Source organism: Rhinoderma darwinii, chromosome 5 (assembly GCF_050947455.1).
Source record: "Rhinoderma darwinii isolate aRhiDar2 chromosome 5, aRhiDar2.hap1, whole genome shotgun sequence".
Classification (NCBI taxonomy): Eukaryota; Metazoa; Chordata; class Amphibia; order Anura; family Rhinodermatidae; genus Rhinoderma; species Rhinoderma darwinii.
Window position 1 is genome coordinate 317,049,952 of NC_134691.1, and position 27,391 is coordinate 317,077,342.

General features: G+C 40.4%; 1 protein-coding gene across 1 annotated transcript in view; it reads left to right on the forward strand.

Annotated features, from left to right (window-relative positions):
- The window catches only part of LOC142653010 (patched domain-containing protein 3-like), a 33,230-nt gene extending 7,614 nt beyond the window's left edge, over window positions 1-25,616 (forward strand). Inside the window, exons 2-4 of the mRNA XM_075828717.1 lie at window positions 4,092-4,213; window positions 22,144-22,289; window positions 23,947-25,616. Coding sequence (XP_075684832.1) covers window positions 4,092-4,213; window positions 22,144-22,289; window positions 23,947-25,616 — 1,938 coding nt within the window. The remainder of the gene's footprint in view (window positions 1-4,091; window positions 4,214-22,143; window positions 22,290-23,946) is intronic.
- Window positions 25,617-27,391: the final 1,775 nt, after the last annotated feature.

The following is a 27,391-nucleotide window of genomic DNA, read 5'->3' on the forward strand; positions in this document are numbered from 1 at the left end:
GTGGTGATAAACTGCCGTTTGGGCCCATGGGAGGGCTCAGAAGGAAAGGAGCGCTATATGTTTGTTGGAGTCCAGATTTGCTGGATTGGTTTTCGGGTGCCATGTCGCATTTGCAGAGCCTCAGGGGTATCAAAGCAATGGAAACCCACCAAAAGTGACACCATTTTGGAAACTACACCCCTCAAGGAATTCATTTATGGTTGTTGTTGTTGTTAGCATTTTGAGCACACAGTTTTTTCACAGCACCTATTTCAATTGGGCTGTGACATTAAAAAAATGACATTTTTTCCAATAAGATGTAATTTTTTAGCGAAATTTCTTATTTTCACAGGGAACAAAATGCTCAATTTTGTTGCCCAATTTCTCCTGAGTGCAGCAATACCCCATTTGTGGCAATAAACTGCCGTTTGGGCCCATGGGAGGCCTCAGAAGGGAAGGAGCGCTGTGTGTTCTTTGGAGTCCAGATTTTGCTGGATTGGTTTTCGGCTGCCATGTCGCATTTGCAGAGCCCCAGAGGTATCAAAGCAATGGAAACCCACCAGATGTGACCCCATTTTGGAAACTACACCCCTCAAGGAATTCATTTATGGGTAATGTGACCATTTAGACCCCATAGTTTCTTCACAGAACTTATTTGAATTGGGCTGGGAATTAAAAAAAATATATTTTTTCCAATAATATGTCATTTTAGCTCAAAAATTCTTATTTTCACAAGAAATAAAATACTCCATTTTGTTGCCCAATTTGTCCTGAGTGCGGCAATACCCCATTTGTGGTGATAAACTGCCGTTTGGGCCCATGGGAGGGCTCAGAAGGAAAGGAGCGCTGTGTGTGTTCTTTGGAGTCCAGATTTTGCTGGATTGGTTTTCGGGTGCCATGTCGCATTTGCAGAGCCCCAGAGGTATCAAATCAATAGAAACCAATCACAAATGACCCCATTTTGGAAACTACACCCCTCAAGGAATTCATTTATGGGTGTTGTGACTATTTTGACCCCATAGTTTTTTCACAGAACTAATTTGAATTGGGCTGGGAATGAAAACAAAATTATTTTTTTCAAATAATATGTAGTTTTGGCTGAAAATTTCTTATTTTCACCAGAAACAAAATACCCCATTCTGTTGCGCAATTTGTTCTGAGGGCCGCAATACCCCATTTGTTGTGATAAACTGCCGTTTGAGCCCATGGGAGGGCTCAGAAGGAAAGGACCACCATTTGGCCTACTGGGGATTTTCTAGTGCGAAGTCATGTATGCAGAAGCACCTGAGGTACCAGTACAGTTGAAACCCGCAAGAAGTGACCCCGTTTTAAAAACTACACCCTTAAGGCATTCATCTAGAGGTGTAGTGAGCATTTTTTGTCAGAAAATCCTCTTTATACCGTTTTTTTTATAACACAAAAGGATTTATCAGTGAAACGCAAATTAATACGTATTGCCCAGATTCTGCAGTTTTGAGAAATATCCCACATGTGGCCCTCGGGCGGTAATGGACTGAAGCAGCGGCCTCCGAAGCAAAGGAGCACCTAGTGGATTTTGAGGCCTCTTTTTTATTAGGCATCATGTCCGGTTTGAAGAGGTCTTGTGGTGCCAAAACATTGGGAACCCCCCAAAAGTGACCCCAATTTGGAAACTAGACCCCTTGAGGAATCCATTGTAGTTTTCTTGGGGTGCATGCGGCTTTTTGATCAGTTTTTATTCTATTTTTAGGTGGCGTGGTGACTAAAAAACAGCAATTCTACTATTGTTTTTTTATTCTTTTTTTTTTTACTGCGTGCACCGTGCGCTATAAATGACACATTGACTTTATTCTGCGGGGCGATACGATTAAGGCGATACCAGATGTTTATAGTTTTTTTTTATGTCTTATGGCGTTTGCACAATAAAATACGTTTTGTAAACAATCATTCACTTTTTGTGTTACCTTATTCTAAGAGCCATAACGTTTTTATTTTTCAATCAATAAAGCCGTGCGAGGACTTATTTTTTGCGTAACGAACTGTAGTTTCGATCAGTACCATTTTTAGGTACATGCGACTTTTTGATCTCTTTTTATTCCATTTTTTGGAAGGTGAAGTGACCAAAGAATTGTGATTGTGGTACGGTTTATTATTATTTTATTTTACGGCGTTCATCGTGCGGGATAAATAACGAAAAAGTTTTGTAGTTCAGGCCGTTACGGACGCGGCGATACCAATTATGTATAGTTTATTTGTTTGTTTATATATTTTTATTAATAATAAAGGACTGATAAGGGAAAAGGGGGGATTTTTACTTTTATTACTTTTAAATCTTTTATTTTCTTATTTTTACACATCTTTTTTTAACTTTTTTTTAACTTTATTACTTTGTCCCACTAGGGGACTTGAGGGCAGGAGGCCCTGATCGCTATTCTAACACACTGCACTACATGCGTAGTGCAGTGTATTAGAACTGTCAGCTACTCACTGACAGCAAGCATAGTGGGTCCTGACGTTGTCAGGACCCACTAGGCTTCCGTCTATGGCATAGCCGGACGCCATTGTTTGGTGTCCGGTTGCCATAGTCACCATCGCCGGCCGCTATCGCGTAGCAGGCCGGCGATGGCAGCTTAACCCCTAAAAAGCCGCGATCTCTATAGAACGCGGCTTTTAAGGGGTTAATCGGCGGGGACACAGCGATCGGTCCCCGCTGTAGGAGCTGTGACAGCTGCTGAACAAGACAGCAGCGTCACAGCTCCTGTATGTGTCGGGAGGACGGCCGAAACGGCCGTTACTCCCGTGACGTACTATTACGTCATGGAGCGCGAACGATACAGCTGCCATGACGTAATAGTACGTCAAGGAGCGGGAAGGGGTTAACAAACAAATAAATGTTTGCAATTAAAATAACTCCAATACAACAGGATGTAACCATTCCCACTTTGAACTTGGACCTTTACCTATAACCCAGAAGTGATATCTAGCACTAGGGTATTTAAACCACAAGCAGGGGGAGCTTTCCATATGTATGATTAAGACCCAGGTACTGGGTCGAAATGCGTAGCATGTTTTATATATATTTTTACCTATGTATTTTATAGAATAAATAACCATTTTATTCACATCAATGTGAGGAAGATTTTTATCACCGAACATCTTGCAACTTGACACAGCGCAAGAGGGCCTTTATTTAGGAGTATTTCTTTCTCCCTTGTACTTCAAACATTATACCCATCGGAAACTGCTGGTAGTACCAGCTCCCGGTGCCTACTCCGAAGGCCAGCAGACTGCCTATCCACTGAGTCTATGTACTCGATACGCCCTGACTTTGCATTTTGCCGACGCCACTGCACAACCAAAAAAGGTGAGTGTGCATTATAATCAATGTTTGCACTCTCGTCTGTTTAATACAGTTGTCCTATCATATTACCTTAGAGGAGCGCCTTGTCTCTCTTTTTTCAAGTAGAGAAAGAGGTATTTTTCTCTAGTAAGATATATTACAAAGTTTATTATATTCGCTTGTACTTTTGATTTATGTGTAGCGATTTTATAATTGGTAGAACACTTTAAATATAATTTTTACAGATCTCTTTCATATTTATATATTATCTGCACACTGAAAAAAAAGCAGGGCACAAAAAAGCAGGAAAATACATACAAAGTTTGAACTTAGTATAATTGTTGTAGAGCCATCCTGCATTTGAGTAGTGTTTTTATTTCTGAACTTACAACTCTTTTGAGCCTTGGTTTTTCTGAATTTCGTTGATAATGTACTTTAGGCTTTATTCACATTTTCATCAAAGCTTCCACCCCAACATTTGACATATGTTTTAGACTTTTGTTTTTTGCTGGGTAAGTAGTGTAGTGGACAAGGCTGTTCTGGTTGGCATAGCAATAGAAACTTCATGGAGCTGAGAAAATTTATTTGAAATCAATTTCTCTGTAAAAATTGTGGGACAAAATGACCTGTAGAAAAAAAAGCCAGTATAAATAGAGCCTCAGTGATACTTTCACTGTAGGATATCAATGGTAGATGCCAGGGTATACTCTTAAGTTAGCATAATGGTTGTCTTTATTACTAGTGTTTTACTCACTGAAACATAAAATATTCTAACATTCTCTTTTTATACTAGGTATCTTATTATACATCGTTATCACGACAGCAGGAATTTGATGGCACAACCAAAACTGTAATCCCGTTGTTTTCTATTACTTATTTTGTCACCATATTTTTTTCTATCATGTCCTGTACAAGGTAAGATAATTTGTCTAATAAAAAGAGGAATACAGCACATGCTTAAAGAGGACGTGTCATTTGTACGGACATGTCTTTAGCAGAGGCGTAGCTAGATTCTCCAGCACCCGGGGCAAAGATTCAGTTTGGCGCCCCCCCGACCTCTTTCCCGACATCTCCTTCCCCCTCGCCGTGTTTGTTTTCTCTACCAATCAAAGACGTGGCATTTCTTTTCCACATTTCTTTTTATGTAACTCGAGCATAAAAACATTTGCACATTTTACAAGCAATATAGTTCTATACACAACACCAGAACCAAGCTCAGTACATATATACAGCACCAGAACAAAGCTCAGTACATAAATACAACACCAGCACAAATACAGCTCAATTTAGTGCAACCCCTGCCAGCATGGCCCAAACAATGGTAAGGATATGCTGGGAGCTGCTGTTTCACAAAAAATAAATCATATCATAATCATACCACCATCATCTCGCTGCAGATCATACAGTGACTACATTACTGATTAGAGCCAGAATAAACATTTACATTATGTGACTCACCGGTGACATCTCAGATTCTAGTTCTTTTTCTCCATCCGATCCAGAGCTCTATGATGAATTCTCCCTGTCACAGCTCATTTCTGCAGCAGTTTGCCGCTCAGATGTCTTCAGCTTCCCACTTTTCCAACATTTCTACACCTATAAATAAAGATAAAGTTCTCATTATACCACACACTACGCCCCTAAATATAATAGTGCCATACACCATACGCTATGTCCCACACACACACACACACTGTGCCCCTAAATATAATAGCACCATACACTGCACCTCTAATTATAATAGCACCATACACCGTGTCCCACACACACACACACACACACACACACACACACTGCACCCCCTGTAGATTGTACCCCCCATGGATAGTGCCCCATATAGCCCACCCCTGTATATAGTGTCCAACAAATAGCTCCCCCTATAGTGCTCTACAGATAGCCCACCCCTGTATATAGTGCTCCACATATAGTCCACCCCTGTATATAGTGCTCCACAGATAGCGCACCCCTGTATATAGCCTCCCTGTAGATATAGCCCACCCCTGTATATAGTACTCCATAGATAGCCCACCCCTGTATATAGCCCCCTGTAGATATAGCCCACCCCTGTATATGGTGCTCCATAGATAGCCCACCCCAGTATATAGCCCCCCTGTAGATAGAGCCCTCCCATAGATAAAGCCCCCCCCCTGTAGATAAAGCCCGCCCTGTAGATAAAGCCCCCCTGTAGATAAACCCCCCTGTAGATAAACCCCCCCGTAGATAAAGCCCCCCATAGATAAAGCCCCCTTATAGATAAAGCCCCCATGGATAAAGCTCCCCCTGTAGATAAAGCCACACACTTTTTTATTACAATAAAATAATAAACTATTCAAACTCACCTTAATCCCGCTCCCACGCCGGCCGGCAGCAATGGAGACCTGCTCTCTTCTGCGCAGGTCTTCTGTGGGTTGAACGAAGCGTCTATGAAAGGCGCTGATTGGCTGGACAGAATGACTTTCCCTGTCAGTCAGCGCCTTTCAGCGACGGAAGCGCGATACCGCTTCACTCGTACAAAAGAGCTGAATGGCCGGGCACAGAACGTACCCGGCCATTCATTGCTTCTAATTGTACCTGTGTCCTATAGACACAGGTACAATTATAGTGCAGGAGGAGGTGGCGCTTGTGCCCCACTCTAAGTTGCGCCCGGGGCACATGCCCCGCCTGCCCCCCTAGCTACGCCCCTGTCTTTAGTACATACTTGTATCGCTCATAAAATAAAAATGCTGGAGCATTTTGTCTTTTTGTCTTAAAGGGAATGTGTTGTTAGCAAAAAATGTTTTTTTTTTTTTAGTTAAACAATTAGTGTGTAGGTGATTAAACATTGTTCTAATTTTTTTTATTTTTTTCATGAGTCAGGAAATATTATAAATTAGATTCTAATTTATAATATTTCCCAGCACTGGTCACTAGATGGAGCAATTCCCAAAATTGCAGCATTGCATGTGGTAAAGCAACCACATTGCTTTATGCTGCAAAATTGGGAAAAAATCCCTCGCTCTAGTGAGCTCTCAGAATCCCCCCCTCCTTTATCCTGAGAAACGAGGGGATTGAATGGTCTAACCTCCTACACTGTGTGTCGCCATTTTTTGAGCTAACACACAGTGTAGAAGGTTAACATACAGTAGTAAACACACTGAAACACGAACATACATAGAAATCACTTACCTGCTCCTGTCGCCGCTGCTCCCTCCGGTCCGTCCGCTCCGTCTGCTGCCGCTGCTCCAAGTGCACAAGTCCGGAAGCCGTGACCGGAAGTAGTAATCTTACTGTCCGACCGCGACTTCCGGTCTACAGGAAAATGGCGCCGGACGGCGCTCAGTTCAACTTGGACTGTGTGGGAGCGGCGCATGCGCCGTTCCCACACAGACGGTGTACACCATAGTGGATGGAACGGGCCCCGTTCGCATTCACTATGGGACTGTAGCTGCCGTATTCCATGTCTGTATGTGTCGTTAATCGACACATACAGAAATGGAAAAAAAAATGGCAGCCCCCATAGGGAAGAAAAAGTAAAAAAATAAAAAAAAGTAACACACACACACACAAATAAATACAAACGTTTTTTATAAAACACTAACATCAAACTGATATAAAAAATATTTTTTTGTCGACACTATTCCTTTAAAGCTCTGCATTGTTCCATTCCTCTATTATTCCTCCTGGAAATGTATGAATAAATTGACAACTGAGTGATACCATTACACTTGTCAATAGAGGAAGTCCCTTCACAGTCTTACATTGTCAGCACTGATTGAACAGTGTCAGAGTATGTTGCGACATGTACTATTGTCAATGGGAGTGGTAATGCCCATTTGTCCTTTTTATTTTATACATTTCGGTACGCTCCCCTGTTAGTCCTCTGGAAAATGTATAAATACATTTACGACTGGGTGTTACCATTCCCGTTTTAAAAAGGTGTGTCCCTTTACAATCTGACACTGCTATAACTGATTGAACAGTGTCAGAGTATGTAGGGTCAGGTTCCATTGACAAGTGAACTGGTAACACCTAGTTTAATTATTTATTTATACATTTCCACTTTAAATAATAGAGGAACATATCAAAATCTATGAATAAATTGGCAAATGGGTGTTACCATTGCCGTATCATTGGGACGTGTCCCTACATACTCTGTCACAGCTGAATCAGTGCCGACAATGTCAAACTGTGAAGTTATACTCTCTATCGACAAAAGGAATGGTAACTTGATAGTTAAAATCAATCAGTAGTGTTAGAGAAAGTCTCTGTGTAGCCCAGGCTTAATTGACAACTGAGTTTTACCATTCCCCTCATCAATAGGATGTGTCCCTACACAGTCTGATAGTGTCAGTGATAATTGTACACTGTCAGACTGTGTATGGTCACAGCCCCTTAACAAGGGGAATGGGGAATGATGAGGTCATCTAAAGCCATGCAGGGACAGGAGGAGTATCACATATCGCAGATTCTCCTCTTAATGCACGCTCTCGTCAAGGAATGTTTAATCATACTCACAAGATTAAAAATCGTATCTCATAAAATCATATGCAGAATCCCAAGTCTCTGCCCAGGCCCAGAGTTTTTGCATTCTTGGGGTTTTTCTGGGCATACTAAGTGCTTCTCTTGATTGCAATTTAACTCCTTAATGACCGCCCACAATCTTTTGACGGCAGGCGGTGCAGGTCCCCAGCCTACAACATCGTCTTTTGGCGTCACTGTAGACGAGGCTGATGAGCGCTCATGTGAGCACTCATCCTCTAAGCAGGAGCTGTAACTAAGGCTGGGTTCACACGACCTATTTTCAGACATAAACGAGGCGTATTATGCCTCGTTTTACGTCTGAAAATAGGGCTACAATACGTCGGCAAACATCTGCCCATTCATTCGAATGGGTTTGCCGACGTACTGTGCAGACGACCTGTAATTTATGCGTCGTCGTTTGAGAGCTGTCAAACGACGACGCGTAAATTGACTGTCTCGGCAAAGAAGTGCAGGGCACTTCTTTGCAACATAATTTGAGCCGTTCTTCATTGAAGTCAATGAAGAGCAGCTCAAGATTTACGAGCGTCAAAGACGCCTCGCATAATGCGAGGAGGAGCTTTTACGTCTGAAACGACGCAGCTGTTTTCTCCTGAAAACAGTCTGTCTTTTCAGACGTAAAAGCCTCTCATCGTGTGCACATACCCTAACAGCTCCTGATCTTAGAGAAGCCTGCTGAACACAGCTGGGCTCGGAAAACATTCCATTCCCAGCTGTTTAACCCTTTGATTGCCGCGGTCCGTGACCGCAGCATGATCAAAGGGAATTCCCCTCTTTGATCGCATCACCGGGATTCCGGTGATGCGATCAAACAATGGGGAATCCCTCTGCAGTCAGCCCTGGGAAATGTTCCTGGGAAATGTTCCGTTTGCCTGCTTTTCGGGCACACTATGTCCTGTCCGATTAACAGCCTGTGTCATAGTGACACAGTGTAATGTATTAGCATACAGGAGTATGCTAATACATTAAAAGTAAAAAATAAAGTTATAAATAAAGTTATCCCTTAATGGGATTAAAAAAAAAAGTAACAAAAAAATATATAAATAAAAAAAGTCCCAAAAAAAGGCATTATTTTGCATAAAATATATTTTATTGCCCCTACACTAAATAAAAGCAAAAAAACCTACACATATTAAATATCTATACGACCGTAATAACCTGAAGAATTAATCGAATGGGTTATTTAGCGTGAAACGTGAACAGGATAAAAAATAAACAAGAAAAACAATGCCAAGAATCGCTTTTTCCTATATTCACGCGCAGGGGCGTAGCTAAAGGCTCATGGGCCCCGATGCAAAAATTCTTACTGGGCCCCCCGCAAACTTCTCATGGCCGACGGTCCGCAGCTTTCAGCTGCATCGCTGGGTCTCCTAAGTGACCCAACAATACAGCACTAGCAGCCGTGGGCGTCACTAAGGCTGGGTTCACACACCCTATTTACGGACGTAATTCGGGCGTTTTAGCATTGAATTACGTCCGAAAATGCGGCTCAAAAGCGTTGGCACATCTGCTCATTCATTTGAATGGGTCTTACGATGTTCTGTGCCGACGGTCATTTTTTTTTACGCGCTGCTGTCAAAAGGCGGCGCGTAAAAAAGACGCCCGCGTCAAAGAAGTGCCTGTCACTTCTTCAGACGTAAATGGAGCCGTTTTCCATGAACTCCATAGAAAAACAGCTCCAATTACGTCCGTAATCGACGCAGCGAAAGACGCCTGCACATGCCATTACGGCTGAAATTACGGTGCTGTTTTCTCCTGAAAACAGCACTGTAATTTCAGCCGTAACAGACGCTGCTGTGTGAACATACCCTCAGGGTTTAAAATGTCAGGGAAATAGCCCCAATACATATGTGTCCGCCCAAAAAAAAGTGTGTATATGAGACAGCATAGCATATCTATAGCACTACGACCCTACAAACTATGGATAGGATTAGATACAGTGGCTGAGCAGACAGTATCACACAAGATACGATTAGATACAGGGCCCAGCAGACAGTATCACACATGATTGGATTAGATACACAGCTCAGCAGACAGTATCACACATGATTGGATTAGATACAGGGCCCAGCTCGCTGACATTGCGGCTCCAGCGCTGGACCCAGGATAGGTAAGAATAATAATTTTGCTTCTTTATGTGTTACTGATTATTTTTGTGTGTTTGTGTTTTTTTTACAGGTTCGGTTGTTGGACTTCGGATTCCAGGACTTCAATGACGGCGTTTTTTTTATTCTCAATAAAATGGTTAATGAGGGTTGTTTTTTTATTTCAATAAAATATTTTTTCTATGTGCTTGTATCTTTTTAAACTTTATTATCACCGCCTTAGTAATGGCCGCCGGCTGATTGACAACCTCCATTACTAAGGCGAGGCTTAATGTTAGCCGGTGCAGAGGCTACAGTAACCCCCATTATTACCCCGGTACCCACCGCCACCAGGAGTACTGTGAAGAGCCGGGTACGAACCAGTACCCGACCATCTGTAGTGACGGGCAGGCACCGGGGTGGCCGCAGGCTGGTAGTATTAGGCTGGGGAAGGCCAAAAACAGTGGCCCTTCCCACCCTTGTAATGCTGCCTGCTGCTGCTGTGTTGTATCTGGCTGGTTATGAAAATTGGGGGGGACCCGACATCGTTCTTTCCAATTATTTTTTATTTTTTATTTTTTTAAATGACGTGGGGTCCCCCCCATTTTTAATAACCAGCCAGATACAATAAAGCAGCAGCAGCCTAGCATCACCAGGGTAGGAAGGGCCACTGTTTTTGGCCTTTCCCCTCCTGATAATACCAGCCTGCGGCCACCCCAGTGGCCGACCATCACTACAGATGGTCAGGTACTGGATCGTACCCGGCTCTTCCCAGCACCCCTGGTGGCGGTGGGTACCGGGGTAATAAAGGAGGTTAGTGTTCGCCTCTGCACCGGCTAACACTAAGCCCCGCCTTAGCAATGGATGCTGTCAATCAGCCGGCGGCCATTACTAAGGCGGTAGTAATATAGTTTAAAAAAAAACACAAAGACATGGAAAAAATATTTTATTGAAATAAAATAAAAAACCCACACAACCCTCATTAACCATTTTATTGATAATAAAAAAAAAGCTGTCATCGAAGTAGTCCTGGAATCCGACGTAGTCCAATGACCGAACCTGTAAGAAAACACACAAAAAATGATTAGTAACACGTGTGTTAGGCTTAGATACAGGGCCCATGTGTGATACTGTCTGTGGGACCCTGTATCTAAGCCTACCACAACGTAGGCTTAGCTACAGGGTCCAGCAGACAGTAATCTTATACAGTATAAGATTACTGTGTGCTGGGGCCCTGTATCTAAACCTACAGTGTGGTAGGCTTATATACAGGGCCCATCAGACAGGATCACACATGGGCCATGTATCTAAGCCTACCATGTGATTGGTTTAGATACAGGGCCCAGCAGACAGGATCACGCATGGGCCATGTATCTAAGCCTACCATGTGATTGGCATAAATACAGGGCCCAGCAGACAGGATCACGCATGGGCCATGTATCCAAGCCTACCATGTGATTGGCTTAGATACAGGGCCCAGCAGACAGGATCACACAATCTGTGATCCTGTCTCATGAGCCCCCTAAGCCTGCTACATCGTAGACTTAGGGGTTGTGCAGTCCCTAATCATTGATGGCCTATCCTCAGGATAGGCCATCAATAGCTGATGTGTCTCTCGGGACCCGCAAATCAGCTGTTTTGAAGGGGCCGCAGCACTCGTACGAGAGCTGCTTCCCCTTCATTTCACTACTTGCTCACACTGTGAATCGCCGACACGGATTCACAGTGTGACCGGAATGAAGTGACAGGAATGAAGGGGAGCAGCTCTCGTACGAGTGCTGCGGCCCCTTCAAAACAGCTGATTGGCGGGTCCCGGGAGTCGGACCCCGCCTGTCAGGGCTAACCTTACCGTCCTCTTCGGCCGCGGCGGGAGTTCTGTCGTCTCGATGCTGTGTCAGGACCTCCGCTGCGATCCGGAACCAGGAAGGTAAGTAAAGTATGTTACTATAGTAACAGGGGCCCGTGGCCCGAGTTACTATAGTAACTTTTTATTGATGTGGTGCGGGGGGCCGTGGGCCCCCCTGGCTTCGGGGCCCGGTCGCAATTGTGACCGCTGCGACCCCTATAGCTACGCCAGTGTTCACGCAGTAAAAAAAAATTTTTTCTCAAAACTGTGTGAAAAAAAATGCTCTTTCTCTCGCATAAAACAAGGCCTCATACAGCCATGTCAATGAAAAAATAAAAAAGTTATGGCTGCTGAAAAGCAGAGAGGCAAAACCAGAAAAATTTAGCTGGTCATTAAAGAGACTCTGTCACCACATTATAAGTGTCCTATCTCCTACATAAGGAGATCAGCGCTATAATGTAGGTGACAGTAATGTTTTTGTTTTTTTTAAAAAACGATCTATTTTTACCACTTTATTAGCGTTGTTAGATTTATGCTAATGAGTTGCTTAATGCCTTAGTGGGCGTATTTTTACTTTAGACCAAGTGGGCGTTGTATAGGGGAGTGTATGACGCTGACCAATCAGCATCATGCACTCCTCTCCATTCATTTACACAGCGCATAGGGATCCTGTTAGATCCTTATGTGCCATCTTATACTGACACATTAACAATACTGAAGTGTTTAGACAATGAATAGACATTACACGGGATGTCTATTCACAATCTCTGCACTTCGTTACTTTGTCTGTGGTAGTTACAGCAGAGGACGTGTAATCTCGCGAGATTACGCGGTAGATGATAGGTTGCAACGAGATCACGCTTCCTCTGCTGTAACTACCATAGAAACTGTAACGAAGTGCAGAGATTGTGAATAGACATCCTGTGGAATGTCTATTCACTGTCTAAAGATAGGAAGCCATGACTAAGGACGCAGATCGCGTCTGAAACGCGTAGGCACCCGCCTATTCCCCACAACTAGCCACCGTATCCAGAAGGAACACTGCTTGTCTACTTTTTAACTCACTCCCTTTTGTTACTTGCACCAATAAATCTTGGAAGAAGTTTCCGTTTTAAACCTACCTGGTCTCAGCGCTGGATCCATTCTTCTCTCCTTCTCGTCCATTTACTGCGTGTGCCGACACGAGGACCCGAGCGCTACTGACAGTGGGACTGCAATGTTCAGGTGAGCTGGAGGAACCCCTCTATTCTATATCACTGTCTAAACACTTCAGTATTGTAAATGTGTTAGTATAAGACAGCACATAAGGAACTAACAGGAGCCCTATGCGCTGTGTAAATGAATGGAGAGGAGTGCATGATGCTGATTGGTCAGCGTCATACACTCCCCTGTACAACGCCCACTTGGTGTAAAGTAAAAATACGCCCAGTTGGGCATTAAGCAACTCATTAGCACAAATCTAAAAACGCTAATAAAGTGGTAAAAATAGATTGTTTATTTAAATAAAAAGCACTGCTGTCACCTACATTATAGTGCCCATCTCCTTATGTAGGCGATAGGGCACTTATAATGTGGTGACAGAGCCTCTTTAAGGTCTTTTCAGGCCCAGTCATTAAGGGGTTAAATAGCCATCATGTACTTCAATAAAAAAATCTTAATATTTTTCCCCGATTTCAAAGTAAACATTAAAAGTCCTTCTGCAATAACAATATCCATATACATCCTGACACATATGAAACAATACAGTACCAAATAATAAATAATAAATCTGAAATAAATTATTAGCATGCATATTATTTTTGTATCCCACCATTACAAAATTATAAATATGCACCCTATTCCAATATCTGAGTAAAATATATATGTTAACTTTATCGATGCTAAAGTCCTAATTTATGACCTCAGTATTTGTATTTCTATTCCCAATACTCCTGTTGTCTCACAGTTCTACTCACATGTATCTGCTATTTATCTCCATAAGTCTGTATTACGTGTCTGCTTTTGGCCAACAGGCGGCCTCTACAGTCTCTTTTATCAAACATTTATTTACTATTTACTCCCGAGTAAAGATGAGCGATTCGATTTTAAACAAGTCTAATTAGTTAGAAATTTCCCAAAAGTTTTAGATTTTCTCAAATCTCAAACTTTTGCGGTTCATCCCGAACGAATTGCTTAAAATGGCAGTCGCCATTTTTCAGATCAGAAGAAGACAAGAAGACAGAGAAGAAGGATCGCATGACCTTGGGCATCGGCCCAGCTTGATTTACCATAAGGCATTTCAGGCAGCCTTGCCTCTAGCACAGCCAATCATGCATGGTATAGGTGTTAGTCACTGATGACAGTCATATGAGTCATACCCACTATAAACAGCTTAAAGGGAATGTGTCGCTAGAATTTTTTTTTCTGTTAAACAATTAGTATTTGCGTGATTACACATTGTTTTAATTTTTTTTATTTTTTCACAAGTCAGGAAATATTATAAATTAGATTCTAATTTATAACATTTACATGTGCTGGCCACTAGAGGGAGCAGTTCCCAAAATTGCAGAATGGTCACTGTGGTAAAGCAACCTCATTTATTTATGCTGCAAATTTGGGGTGGACACACTCTCCTCTAGTGTCCTCACACAATCCCCCCTCCCTTCTTCTGGCTAGTGCCACAAGAAGGAGGGGTAAGAATGTCTTAAAACCTCCTACACTGTGTGCCGCCATTTTCTGAGCGACTGCACAGTGTAGGAGGATTAGATACAGGGCTCAGCAGACAGTATCACACAAACATACACGAACATAATACACACATCATACACGAACATAATACACACATCATACACGAACATAAACATACACGAACATAAATTACCTTCTCCTGCCGCCGCCGCCTCCGCTAGTCTACGCTCCTATTCTTGGTGCCTTCACTTTGTTGAACATATGGCCGGAATGAAAATGGCGCCGGATTTTGCTCTACAAACGAGCTTCGTTTTGGTCTGTGTGGAAGCGGCGTACGCTTCTGAGAATGGAACGGCTCCCATTCGCATTCTGTATGGGGTTGTATGTGCCGTATAGTATCTCTGTATGTGTCGTTAATCGACACATACAAAGATGAAAAAAAAATGGTAGCCCCCATAGAGAAGTAAAAGTTTGAATACAGTAAAAAGTATTAAGTGACAACACTAATAAACACAATTTCTGTTTATGTTTTATTAAAAGTAATATAATAAAAAAAATTAAAAATCATGACACCTTCCCTTTAACCAGGAAATGCATTGCTAGGAGCGAGTGCTGCTGCTGTTTTACAATACTTACATTAATTTCTGAATCACTAATCTTCATCACATCATCCATAATTTTTCTTCAATAATATTAATCCTGGTGCTGATAGCGTGCCACTGCCTTCTGAAAACAGATGTCACGGAAGTGATGTCACTCATTGTTTTGCATATATCTAACAGTGCCACCAAAAATTTTCATAATTTGCTGCGTCAAGCATTCATGCTTCACCGTTTTACTTTAGTCTCTGTCCAAGTGACAATTTTTTTCAAATAAATAGATTTTTATTTAAATTTAAATCCTGGTTCTTATAGCTTGCTGCTGCCTGCTGACGCCATAGACTTGATGTCACTCATTGTTTTGCATATATCAAATAGTGCCACCAAAAATTGGGGTATTGTACTGCATCCAGCATTTATACAGCATCAATATTTTATCAAATAATTAGAGTAAAAAGCCATTGCTTATTCACTTTCCAGGATGATCAGGCACACTGTCACTGGCACATGTAGATATAGTAGTGGAAGTTGCGGAAAAAAAGTAAAATAAAAAATAATATATACATGTATATAGAGATAAACAAATGGATCCAGCAGCACCGATATATATAGATATACTTATATAGATAAATATATTTTTTGTTGTTGTCATTTTTTCTTTTTGTTCTTTAAAATAACACTGAACCTGCTGTTACCCCCCAAAAAGGGATACTTCTTGTACCGCTTGTTAAAGAGACATTGCTTCTTCCGATACCACCGTGTGTGTATAAACACGGGCAGGCATCTGACCCCAAAAAGGGATAATTAACTCTTTTAATTTTAAAAAGCATACAGAAAGCCGACAGCTCAGTGTGTTTTTAAACAGGCTGTTTGTTACCACCAGTTATCATCCGTTAAGGCCTTATTCACACGACTGTGAAAAAAAATGTCGCTTAAAACTGATCAACTGTCAGTTTTTCATGGCCATTTTGCATCAGTGTGTCTCTAAATTTTCATCCATTTCCAGTCCATCTGTCCGTTTTTAATGGCCGTTTGACATCCATTTTGCATCAGTTTTTCATGGCCGTTAAAAAAACTGATGAATTTCATTGGTCAGGCTTTTTTTGTCCCAGCCCCCTGAAAACACCCAAAGGAAGGTCACATGTTTACCTAGACACTATTTACAGCCTCCCTGTAGATGATGCCACACCAGCCTTCCTGTATATGATGCCACCCCCCTGTAGATCATGCCACACCAGCCTCCCTGTAGATGATGCCACACCAGCCTCCCTGTAGATCATGCCACACCAGCCTCCCTGTAGATGATGCCACACCAGCCTCCCTGTATATGATGCCACACACCTCCCTGTATATGATGCCACACACCTCCCTGTATATGATGACCTGACACCCATAATGACATAAATAACTCATGAAAGAATAAAGTAACGTTAAAACCAAGCACACCATTGTTTTTCTTGTGAAATTCTCGATAAGTTTGAAAAACTTCCCATTGAAAAAACTAAAGTTGGATACAAAATGGCCAACTTCAAAATGGCCGCCATGGTCAACACCCAGCTTGAAAAGTTTCCCCCCTCCCATATGCTAATGTGCCACAAACAGGAAGTTAATATCACCAACCATTCCCATTTTATTTAGGTGTATCCATATAAATGGCCCACCCTGTACATAGCAGTCTTTATTTCTACTGAACCGCCAAACAGATCATTATTAGTTCATTTATATATCTTTAAAATAAATAATTTCTGTGTATGTCTCCTAAAATGTCCAACTAAAATACAATCTATATAAAGTCCAGTGTTACACATGTTGATACCCTAATAAAATTATATTTTTACACCTACTTAATTTAGTGCAGTTTGTATGAAACCCAATATCAAACATTTTGATATCAAGAATTTTGTTTTATTGTTGGAGGACCCTTAACTTACATTTTTTTAATTTATTATACAAAACATTTTAATTTACAATGAATATTTAATTCCAAAGGCTTTTTGTCTCTTAAAGCTCTCCGTTTGACAAATTTTTCTTTCATAAAATCTTCCCTGCTCCAGTTTAATTGAACTACTTCAATAACATTAAAAGTAGACCCTGCTGGATAATAATTCTGTTTGGGTTGACACACTATGATCTATTTTTTCTTTCCTAATATTATTTTAGTGTTCTGCTATTCATATTTTTGATTTATGGCCAGTCCTACCGATATATTGATAGCCACTCCAGTATTTAGCTCAAACTCACAAAGTCTGTGATTTCAAAACGCTCCTTATTAGATTTTGAAGTGAACACCCTCCGAAACCAACTACCGGTTATTGTATATTTTGTATTATTTGCCTTGTGGTATATGTTCAAGGGATTATCAGGGAGAGATGGACCAATCACAGGTTTTTTTTTAAATTATTATGAACCAGTTCTTTTTTATTATTATATTTCTAGTCAAGTATGAAACAGTTTCATAATTTGTGAAAAAAGGTATTTGTATTGAATTGTCCTGCTGATGGTTTTCTAATGTTTCCTTCTTTTCATTATCTCGCACCATATTAAATAGACTTAGATAGAATTGAGGTTCTGTATAAACTTCTGAAGATCGCTTATCTTGCCTTCTTATATAATCTGTATGTCAACAATATAGCTTTGAAAATGTTATATTCGAATACGTACACTTGTATAGATGAGAATACATTTGTTTATCCTCTCAGACTGCTATGTACATATTATTGTAACTGGAGCGAATGTTGCCACCTTTGCTGAACCTGTCTGTAGGTAATTTACATTATCGTACCAAAGATATTTTTTCTCTAGACCAAATTTTATTAAGTTAAAAATTAATGAAGCCTGTTCCCTGGGAATACCCATATCCAATGTGCATTTTATAGCGTCTAAATAAAAATGGTGTGATATGTAAGTGTATAGTGATGCTAAGTCACATATGCAAAATACCATGTTATCTTTTATTTCAATATCTTTAAAAGGGGTATTCTGGTCCATTAATCACCAGAACAGGGTCCCGTTTTCCCCATTCCCACCAGCGGCAATACCACTTGCCTGGAGAAGTTGAATGGAGCGGCCGCTCCAGTCTATGGTACTGATGAAAATAGAGCACAGCGCGGACCTCGCCATTTGGGTTTAGAAGCTATAAAGTTCACATTGGATCAGGAAATGTATATGCCCAGATAACAGGCGTCATTCATTTTGAACTTAATACAATTTTGTCTGGAAAATAAAAATGATTTTTGGTAATTTTGGAAGTTACCTACAGACAGCCGATACATCGATGGGGGCGAAATTCGCCCCCAGTTATGCTAATGTGTACAAGGCAGTTTGGGAGGATGAACTGGTGCATTCCCAGTGTAATCCCTATCTTTCTAATATAAGAATGTACAAAACATATATTTATAACATATTGGTTATACGGGAAAGGGAGGTAAGCGATTTCCAGAAATGTATGCAGTACATCAATTTTATACAGAAATTAAACAGAAATGTATACAGTACCTCAATTGACATCAATCAACAAATTTAATCTGTCATTCATGTCAGATATTAATGAAACAAATATCTTTTTGGATTTGGAAATTTATATGGAGGGGGCGATTTTAGGCATATGTGATTATTTTAAGCCAACAGATTGCAATAATTATATTGATTTTTCTAGGTGGAATCACAAACCCTGATTAAACAATATCCTGAAGGGACAGTTCAATTGGATAAAAAGAATTGCACCAAAGAGACTGACTTCTTAGAAAAATCTGCAGTGATAGAGAAACATTGATTAATCCAAAATTATAATCAGAATTTAGTCAAAAAGGCATTTAATATTGTGCGAGACAATAAAAAGAAGCAAATATTAGGAAACCGTCTGTGGTGCAGGACAATTCATGACATATATAATTTTACTAACTATGCGACCAATTCTTACATGATTAGAAATACAATAAAAAGAACTGATGAATATTATATATTCAATAACCAGTAATTATATCAATAATTAAAAAAAAACTGTTTCTACAAAAGTTTTCCATCTATGCATAAAATCAAAAACATGTAATTAAGTAAAACATAACAGAAAGTGAAAGTGAAGAAAGCGAAATCTGAGGCGCCCAACGTCTCTCTAACTCTCTCGGCTCTCTCCTCACTATCTTCTTCTTTCCTGTTCAAATACTCACCTTTGACACTGCAATAGCTCGGGATCAAACTTACCCACAGTCTCTATCAGGCAAATTTGCCACAGCTTCTTCAGTCTTTAAATACAAGTCTGGATGGATGCTCACATGGAACCTTCACCTGGTTCGGTCGCATGAACCTCCTCCCCAGGATTCTATATGTCCTACAGGCCATCCCGATTCATATTTCCTGATCCTTTTAGCCACCGTATTCACCAAGTTTACATGGAACAACAAACCGGTAGAATCTCAAAGACGATTCTCTATAGAGCCAAAGAGGCCGGTGGAGTCGGCTTACCTAACATCCACGACTATTTTGTGGCCTTCCACCTTGCTAGACTGGTCTCCCTGGAGTCTCAGTTCTCCCCCTCTCTTTTTCAGGTCATCCCTTGGTTGCTTACCCCCCTATTTCCCCGTTCTATCGTACTTTCTCCCCCATGCTGGTGGTGATTAAACGGTCCATCGCAAAACAGCAGCTATTGCATCGCCCCTTACCAATGCTACCGGTTTTGGGTCACCCCTTATTTAAGCCAGGTCTGAGGGACCCTGTTTTTCAATGCTGGGCCTCCTCCGGTTGCTGTCGAGCCCTTCATTTTCTTGTAGGGCATTCTTGGCCTTCTCTGGAGTCTCTAACTACTACTTTGGACCTATGTTCTTTAGGATTCTGGAGAGATAATCAACCTTATCACTTTCTTCTTTCCCTAACATTCCCATCTTCCTTTGCTCACGTCAAAACGCCATTAGAGTTTCTTTGTACTAACCATGGTCCAGTGAGACATACCTTGTCCTCCATGTTGGTATCCCCCTTCACAGCCTCCACCCTCCTTCCTGAGTAAATCAGAAGAAGATTTGAATTTATAATTCTCTAAATCTCAATTAATGAGACTATATCGTCTTGCCCATGAATCATCTATATCAAGCCGCATCCAAGAAGCTGGATACAAAATTCTCTCTAGATGGTACCGTGTCCCGGCTAAACTGCATGCCATGATACCTACCATCCAATCAACATGTTGACAGCGTCAAAATGCCGAATACACCATCCTTCACACTTTCTGGTACTGTCTGGTATTGCAACCTTTTTGACAGGTTTGGAGAATTACCTCCACCTTCCCTAACTTCTCTATCCCCTTCACATCTGCATTCTTCCTGTTTTCTTATAGCGAAATTCCCATTAGGACCTACAAAAATTAGATACACCTGGTCAATGGTGCTCGGCTTGCATACCTGCTTTGTGGAGATGTCCGTAACCCCCCTCTCCCAAGCTCTGGTATCAAAAGGTGGAACATCTGTGGCACATGGAGGACCTCAATTCTCAGTTGACTAACCGTCATGAGGTGTTTCTTCGTACCTGGCACTACTGGATTGTGTACCAAGATACTCCAGAGTATAAGTCTATCCTGGTCCACTGATATTGTAACTTGCTGAGTGCATAGTCTTATTCCATGGAGTGGATTGTTTTGTCCTCGGAGATGGGATGGATGGTGATTCTTTCCCCCTTTCTAAATTGACTCAGTTGTATATGACATTTTGAGCCAGTGTGCTCCTGTTCTCCTGTATATTATATGCTGTTACAGCTCCCGCTGTTTTTGTATTTCTTGCAGAATGTGTATTGTTTTCTTACTGAGAACAGGGTTCTCCCCTGCTCTCATTCCCTTTGCCTTTATTTTCTAGTTTTGTTATGTAACCATTTCAAAATTTTGTGTCCACTTTGAAATCTAAGAAGAAGAGTTTTGAAATCACAGACTTTGCAACTTGTGATACAAATAGGTAAAACTGTCCGTAAAGCCAAAAAATTAACAGCAGTACACTGCAATACAGGGCTGGGACGAGGGGTAGGCGGGGTAACGCAACCCACTAGGGCGCCATATTGTAGCAAGGATTTGGGGGTGCAATTTTATTAAAAAATAATAATAATTACAATGATTTGGAGGAGAGATTCAGAGTGTGATTGTCACGAAGGGTGTAATGACGGGGTAGGGAGACGGACAAGTGAGTCCTAATCTACCCGCAACCCAGTCCCTGCCTACTTGTACGGCCCATCCTAGGCGACGGCGTACAACTGGGCGATGGTCCCTACACTCAATATGTGCACGACAGACAACAAGACAGGGTACACAGAAGAAAGGGAAGTGGGGCAGTTGCCCACGGCAAACTCGTGAGCAACAGGAGTAGTGAACGAGCCAAGTTAAACCAGGAGAGTACGTGGTAGCAAAAGCAGAGCAGGAGAATAGTAGTCAAACAAGCCAGGGTCAATATGAAGCAGCTGTCAATGGAAAATATCAGGAACAGCAGAGCCAGGAAAACAAGACAATCACAGGCAAAGGACAAGCAGAAAATGAAGGTATACATAGACCAAGGGCGGGAGCTAGAACTGTCTGGCCAGGCTGTGATAGGTTCTCCCACTCCTCAGCCTCCCAGCCTGAGTGGTAGCAGCTGCAGGTACCTCGGAAGTATCAGGCACCGGGAGAGGAATTTTTGGGTACTGGCCATAGACAATGCAGAACGGTGTGATTATTGTAGGAGAACTCGCAGCCACGGACATTACGGTGATCTGCTTAGTATAAGTGTCTGATGTCTGGTTTTGTATTTGTAATAGTTTAGGGGGTCTCTTCTGGGGTCTGTATTAGTTTAGGGTGTCTTGTCTGCGTATATTTAGGGTGTCTGGTCTGGGGTCTATGTTTGTTTATGGGCTATGGTGTGGGGTTTATATTTGTTTAGGGGGTCTGGGTGGGGGTCTTTATTTCTTAAGGCGGTCTGTTCTGGAGTCTGAATTTGTTTAGGTGGTCTGGGGACTTCATATGTTTAGGGGGTCTGGTCTGGGGTCTGATCAAACTCTTTCATCTATCAACTGTCATGCTGATACCATTATACTGTTTATGTAATGCAGCTGTAGTTACATTTTAAACAGGACACATCAAATTTTTGCCTTGCAACTATCTAAATTTTCAATGTAATTGCCTTACAGATTTGATTGTGTTAGAAATAAAGTCTGGGTTGCTGGGTTTGGAGTAATTTCTTCTGGATTGGCTGTTCTCTCTAGTTTTGGACTGCTGTTACTATGTGGAGTACCCTTTGTCATTACTGTTGGAAATGCTCCGTTTCTTATACTCGGTAAGTTTCTAAATATCTTCATGAGGAAGTAGCAAGAAATAGAAACATGTTACTTGTAATTCCAGTCAAATATGACCTTTCTACCAATCAGATCCTTAGTTTTGGCCATCACAGGCAGTATTATAGTAGTTAGGTTTTGTATAGTAAAAATATTTGGTTTGGTTTGTCAAGTCAGTGCCTGAAAATAGGATTAAAAAGAGGCAACTGTTTATTTTGAGGCAGAAATATGTCCAAAGGACCAGCTGTCACTTTTCTTCTCCTCTCTTCTGGGGAGGCAAGTGGGAAGTGATGAACACAAGAGCAAATGCCTCCCACAGTAAATAAAATCTGTTACCCATCCTGAGGCATTATGAGGGTGAAATTCTGAATGAATAAAACCTAAAAATTAAATAAATATAAAAAGCAATTTTAATTCAATACTAATTACAGTCATGTTAAAATGCAAGGACACCCTGTGTAAAGTTTTTTTTAAATTAATATTTGATCTTCATACAACAGTTTAAAAAGATAAATTTTATGTAATTAAGTGAAAAAAATCTGTAACAAACTTTGCAATAATTTATTCAACAAAAAGATCACAACTATGCCATTTCCTTTCCATTGGCTCTAATACCTGGTCTTGCCCCTTTTGGCAGGAACAACCTCAAAAAGACATTTCTTATAACTTTCTCGCAGTTTCTGATGTTGAATGGTAGAAGTTTTTCCCCTCTCCTCCATTTTGCTGTATGATGTTTGTTGGGGATTCATAACTTTTTTATTTTTTCGTTGATGGAGTGGTATGAGGGCTTGTTTTTTTCAGTGGTGAGCTGCAGTTTATATTGGTACCATTTCAGGGTACTCAGGACATTTTGATCACTTTTATTACGTTTTTTGGGATGCAAGATGACCAAAAAACAGCAATTCTAAATTGTAAATTTATTTTTTCTATGGCGTTTACTGTAGTTTGGACTTTTATGTACACAATGATACCAATTGTTTCCATTTTTTTCTATTGCTTACATTATTTTTTGCGAGAAATGTAAACATTTTTTTCAACTAGTTAGCTCGTTTTTATTTTTTAATATTTAAAAAAATTCTATAAAACATTTGTTTGCTTTTTTTTAGTCCCCCTAGGAGACTTTACCATGCGATCACAAGATCGCTCATTGCAATGCACTGCAATACTTATTGCAGTGTAGTGCTTTTATCTGTTCCCTACTATAATCTCGCAAGGCTTAATAATACAGAACAGATGACAGACCTGGAGGCCTTCAATAGACCTCCGGGTGCCACGGCAGCCATTTGGCACCCCAAGATTTTGTCACAGGGTGATCAGGGGACCGAGGAAGCCCCCTCCCTCAGTCATATGCCACAGTTTGAAACAGTCAGCTCCTCTTCCTATTGTGCGGGATCAGCTCCTGAGCCCGTCCCATATTGGGGTGGCGTACATCTGGCATGCATGTACGACGGATGTCACTAAGGGGTTAGGGTAGTGATAAATGTAAGATCGTACTTCCACAGAAGGAAACTATATAATTGTGAATTCTTTGTTTCATTTATTATTACAAAGTCAATTTGTTACTATCTTTTTGTTCAATAACATTTATTATCTTTTTAAACGTTATTATGTAAATATTATATTGAAATATTTTATGGGATTTACTACTGTTTTTTCCAGGTGTCGGGGTGGATGACATGTTCATTATGATTTCCAGTTGGCAACAAACTAAAGTGAAGAATAAAGTTGAAGAAAGAATGGCTGAGACATACGCTGAAGCTGCTGTCTCCATAACAATCACAACACTCACAGATGTTCTAGCTTTCTACATTGGGATTCTGACCTCTTTCCGGTCAGTGCAGTCATTTTGTATATACACTGGGACTGCCATCTTGTTCTGTTTTCTGTATAACGTCACTTGCTTTGGGGCTTTCTTAGCTCTTAATGGTAGAAGAGAGGAGAGTAACAGGCACTGGTTCATTTGTAAGAAGGTGGAAGAAGAAAAAGATGATGACCGTTCCTCTGCATACAACATGTGTTGTGTTGGAGGAGGATACAGCCAAACCACTGGTAAAGAGACTGATCATCCCATCACTGGGTTTTTTCGTAAGCAGTATGGCCCATTCCTCACAAACATCTGGACCAAGATCCTTGTTGTTTTTCTGTATGGAGGATATCTGGCCAGCAGTATATACGGCTGTTTTCAGGTTCAGGAAGGAATTGACTTAAGAAATTTAGCAACTGATAGTTCTTATGTTCGTTCCTTCTACGACGATGATGATTTATATTTTTCAGAGTTCGGTCCTAGAGTTATGGTTGTGGTGACTGAGGAGGTTTCATACTGGGATTTAAATGACCACAGTAAAATTGACCAATGTCTGGAGTCATTTATAAATAATTCTTATGTTAGTGAGTCTTTCTCAGAGTCTTGGTTCAGTGTGTACAGAGAGATTGCTAACCAGATGAACTTGAACATCAGTGACAAAAGCAAATTTATTGGTAATTTGTCGATATTATTTACTCTATTTCCAGATTATAAACGAGATGTGGAGATTCAGGCAAGAGCTATAAGAGCTTCTCGTTTCTTCATCCAGACTGTAAATGTTACTTCAGCAGTGGATGAAAGAGACATGTTAAATCAAGTCCGAGATACTGCAAAGCGCTGTGAGATCCCGGTTCTTGTCTATCATCCAGCATTTATATATTTTGACCAATATGCCGTAATCATAGATAACACTATACAGAATGTCGGAGTTGCTGCAGGCGCCATGTTTGTGATCTCAATCCTGCTAATTCCAAATCCTCTGTGCTCCTTGTGGGTGACATTCACCATAGCGTCTATTATAGTGGGTGTTACAGGTTTCATGGCTTACTGGGATGTTAACTTAGATTCCATCTCCATGATCAACCTTGTCATCTGTATTGGATTCTCTGTAGACTTCTCTGCTCACATTACATATGCGTTCGTCTCTAACCACAAAACCAAAGTCAATGAAAGGATAATTGATGCGTTACATTCTCTTGGTTATCCTATAGTTCAGGGTGCATTGTCCACCATCCTGGGAGTGATAGCCCTTTCTGCGGCTGAGAGTTACATCTTCAGAACTTTTTTCAAGATCATTTTCCTTGTTATTGCATTCGGTATGATACATGGACTGGTTTTCCTTCCTGTGTTTTTAACATTGTTTGGTGATTGTAAGAGGAGATTTGATGATTCTACAAAGATTAAAGTTCACATAGATAAGCAAAATTTAGCAGATGATCTAAGAGAAACTAATTTAAATCATTATGACAACATAGTAACCACTTTTCAAAACAAATTCCTCTATCCCGATCCTGACTGTCCTTAACTTTACCTCCTAAAACGTATTTAGTAACCATAAGTTTCATATGATAGTCTTAATTCGAAGTAAATTATTCTTGAATGCAGACTGAGGGTTTTTTAAACAAATGCAGATGCTAGTCATGAAAATTGCATGTGTTTTTTTAGGGCGTCTATTTAATTGATGTTACTTTTTAATTAATTGAGATTTATTATGTAATTGAGAAAATATGCCGTAGTTCTATGTCTTAATAAGGGTGCTTTCACACTTGCCTTTTTTATTTACTTTTTATGTGGCTTTTGAAGCCAAAATTAGGAATGAATAGTAAAGGTCGGGGAATTATATAGGGAAGATTCTACTTCACTGTTTTTTTTAATCAATTTCTAGTTTTGGCTTAAAAAAACTGCATTAAAAACGGAATTCAAACGGCACATGTGAAAGCACCCTCATTAGGACACAAAACACCACCATGTTTTCTCAATTACATAAAAAACCCAGTTAATGAAAACGATGCACCAGAAAAACGCATGCATTTTTCATTATTATCATCTGCATATGTTTAAAAAAACGTAAAAAAAAATTGGCTTTGGCTGTTCTCCACAATCACATATTTTCAATAAATGTACTGTTTTAAGTTTCCTCTATTCAGTGACATAGCTGTAAGGGTTGCAGAGGTAGCAACCAACACAAGGTATCAAAACCTGGAGATCATAGTCCACTTAGTCATATACAAAAATGTGATCTGAGTGTATTTACCACAAAAACATGATATTGATTGGAGGTTTCTTCTAGCAGAATTAGGTCTGTCTATTACTGTATGGTGTTATCTAGAAGAAGATCCATGCAATTTAAATGTTAATAACTTTTGTTTTTGCATAAATCAGTAGTACATGTAAATACATAAAAGTGCTATGTTCCTATCTTTCAAGCAGCCTCTAATCCCTCTATCCCTGACTGCAGGCTGTTCATTGTCACCCAAAATGCAGTCTAATGTAAAACACTAAATGGAATACAGGCAGGAGGGGATGCAGCTGCAGTATCTCTACCTCAGTGTGTGTGTGTGTGTGTGTGTGTGTGTGTGTGTGTGTGTTTGTTTGTTTGTTTGTTTGTTTGTTTGTTTGTTTGTTTGTTTGTTTGTTTGTGTGAGTCAGGAGAGGAGTAGAAGTGGTGAAACACCTGTTTGATTCAGAGTAGATATCACAGTTTTTTAAAATCACACCAAGAAGAGCCTTCTGCAAACAGGTTTTTTTGTAACTATTGGAAGCTTTCAATAGAAATCACACAAAAATTCTATAAATTATAAATAAATGTTTGATAAACCCTGATCAAATTTTATCATATTTATGCTTATGCTCTTTCTACATTTTGGCATACATGACTCATGATGGTGATCTTGCAGGTACAGCACAGTGCATCATGATCATTGATGATTGCAGTTAAAAAAGGGAGGGTGTTCCTATTGTGGCTCATTAGTGTACCCTGGCATTACAATACCAGGGTTCATTGTGCACACAGACAGCCTGCACCCTAAAAAATGTCCCTTGGACTGTCCTGTGATACTGCTTGTTAAGGCATAGTCTATGTATACCCTAACAGATTCATGGGAATATTATTATTATTATTATTATTATTATTATTATTATTATTATTATTATTATTATTATTATTATTATGTACAGACAAAATGAATTATAATGTATATAATGCCAGTACATAATAGAAAGAAAAAGCTCCCTAATGGGACTAAAAACAAATGTAAAGTTAGTGACAATATTAAATATAGTTGAAAAATAAAAAAATAC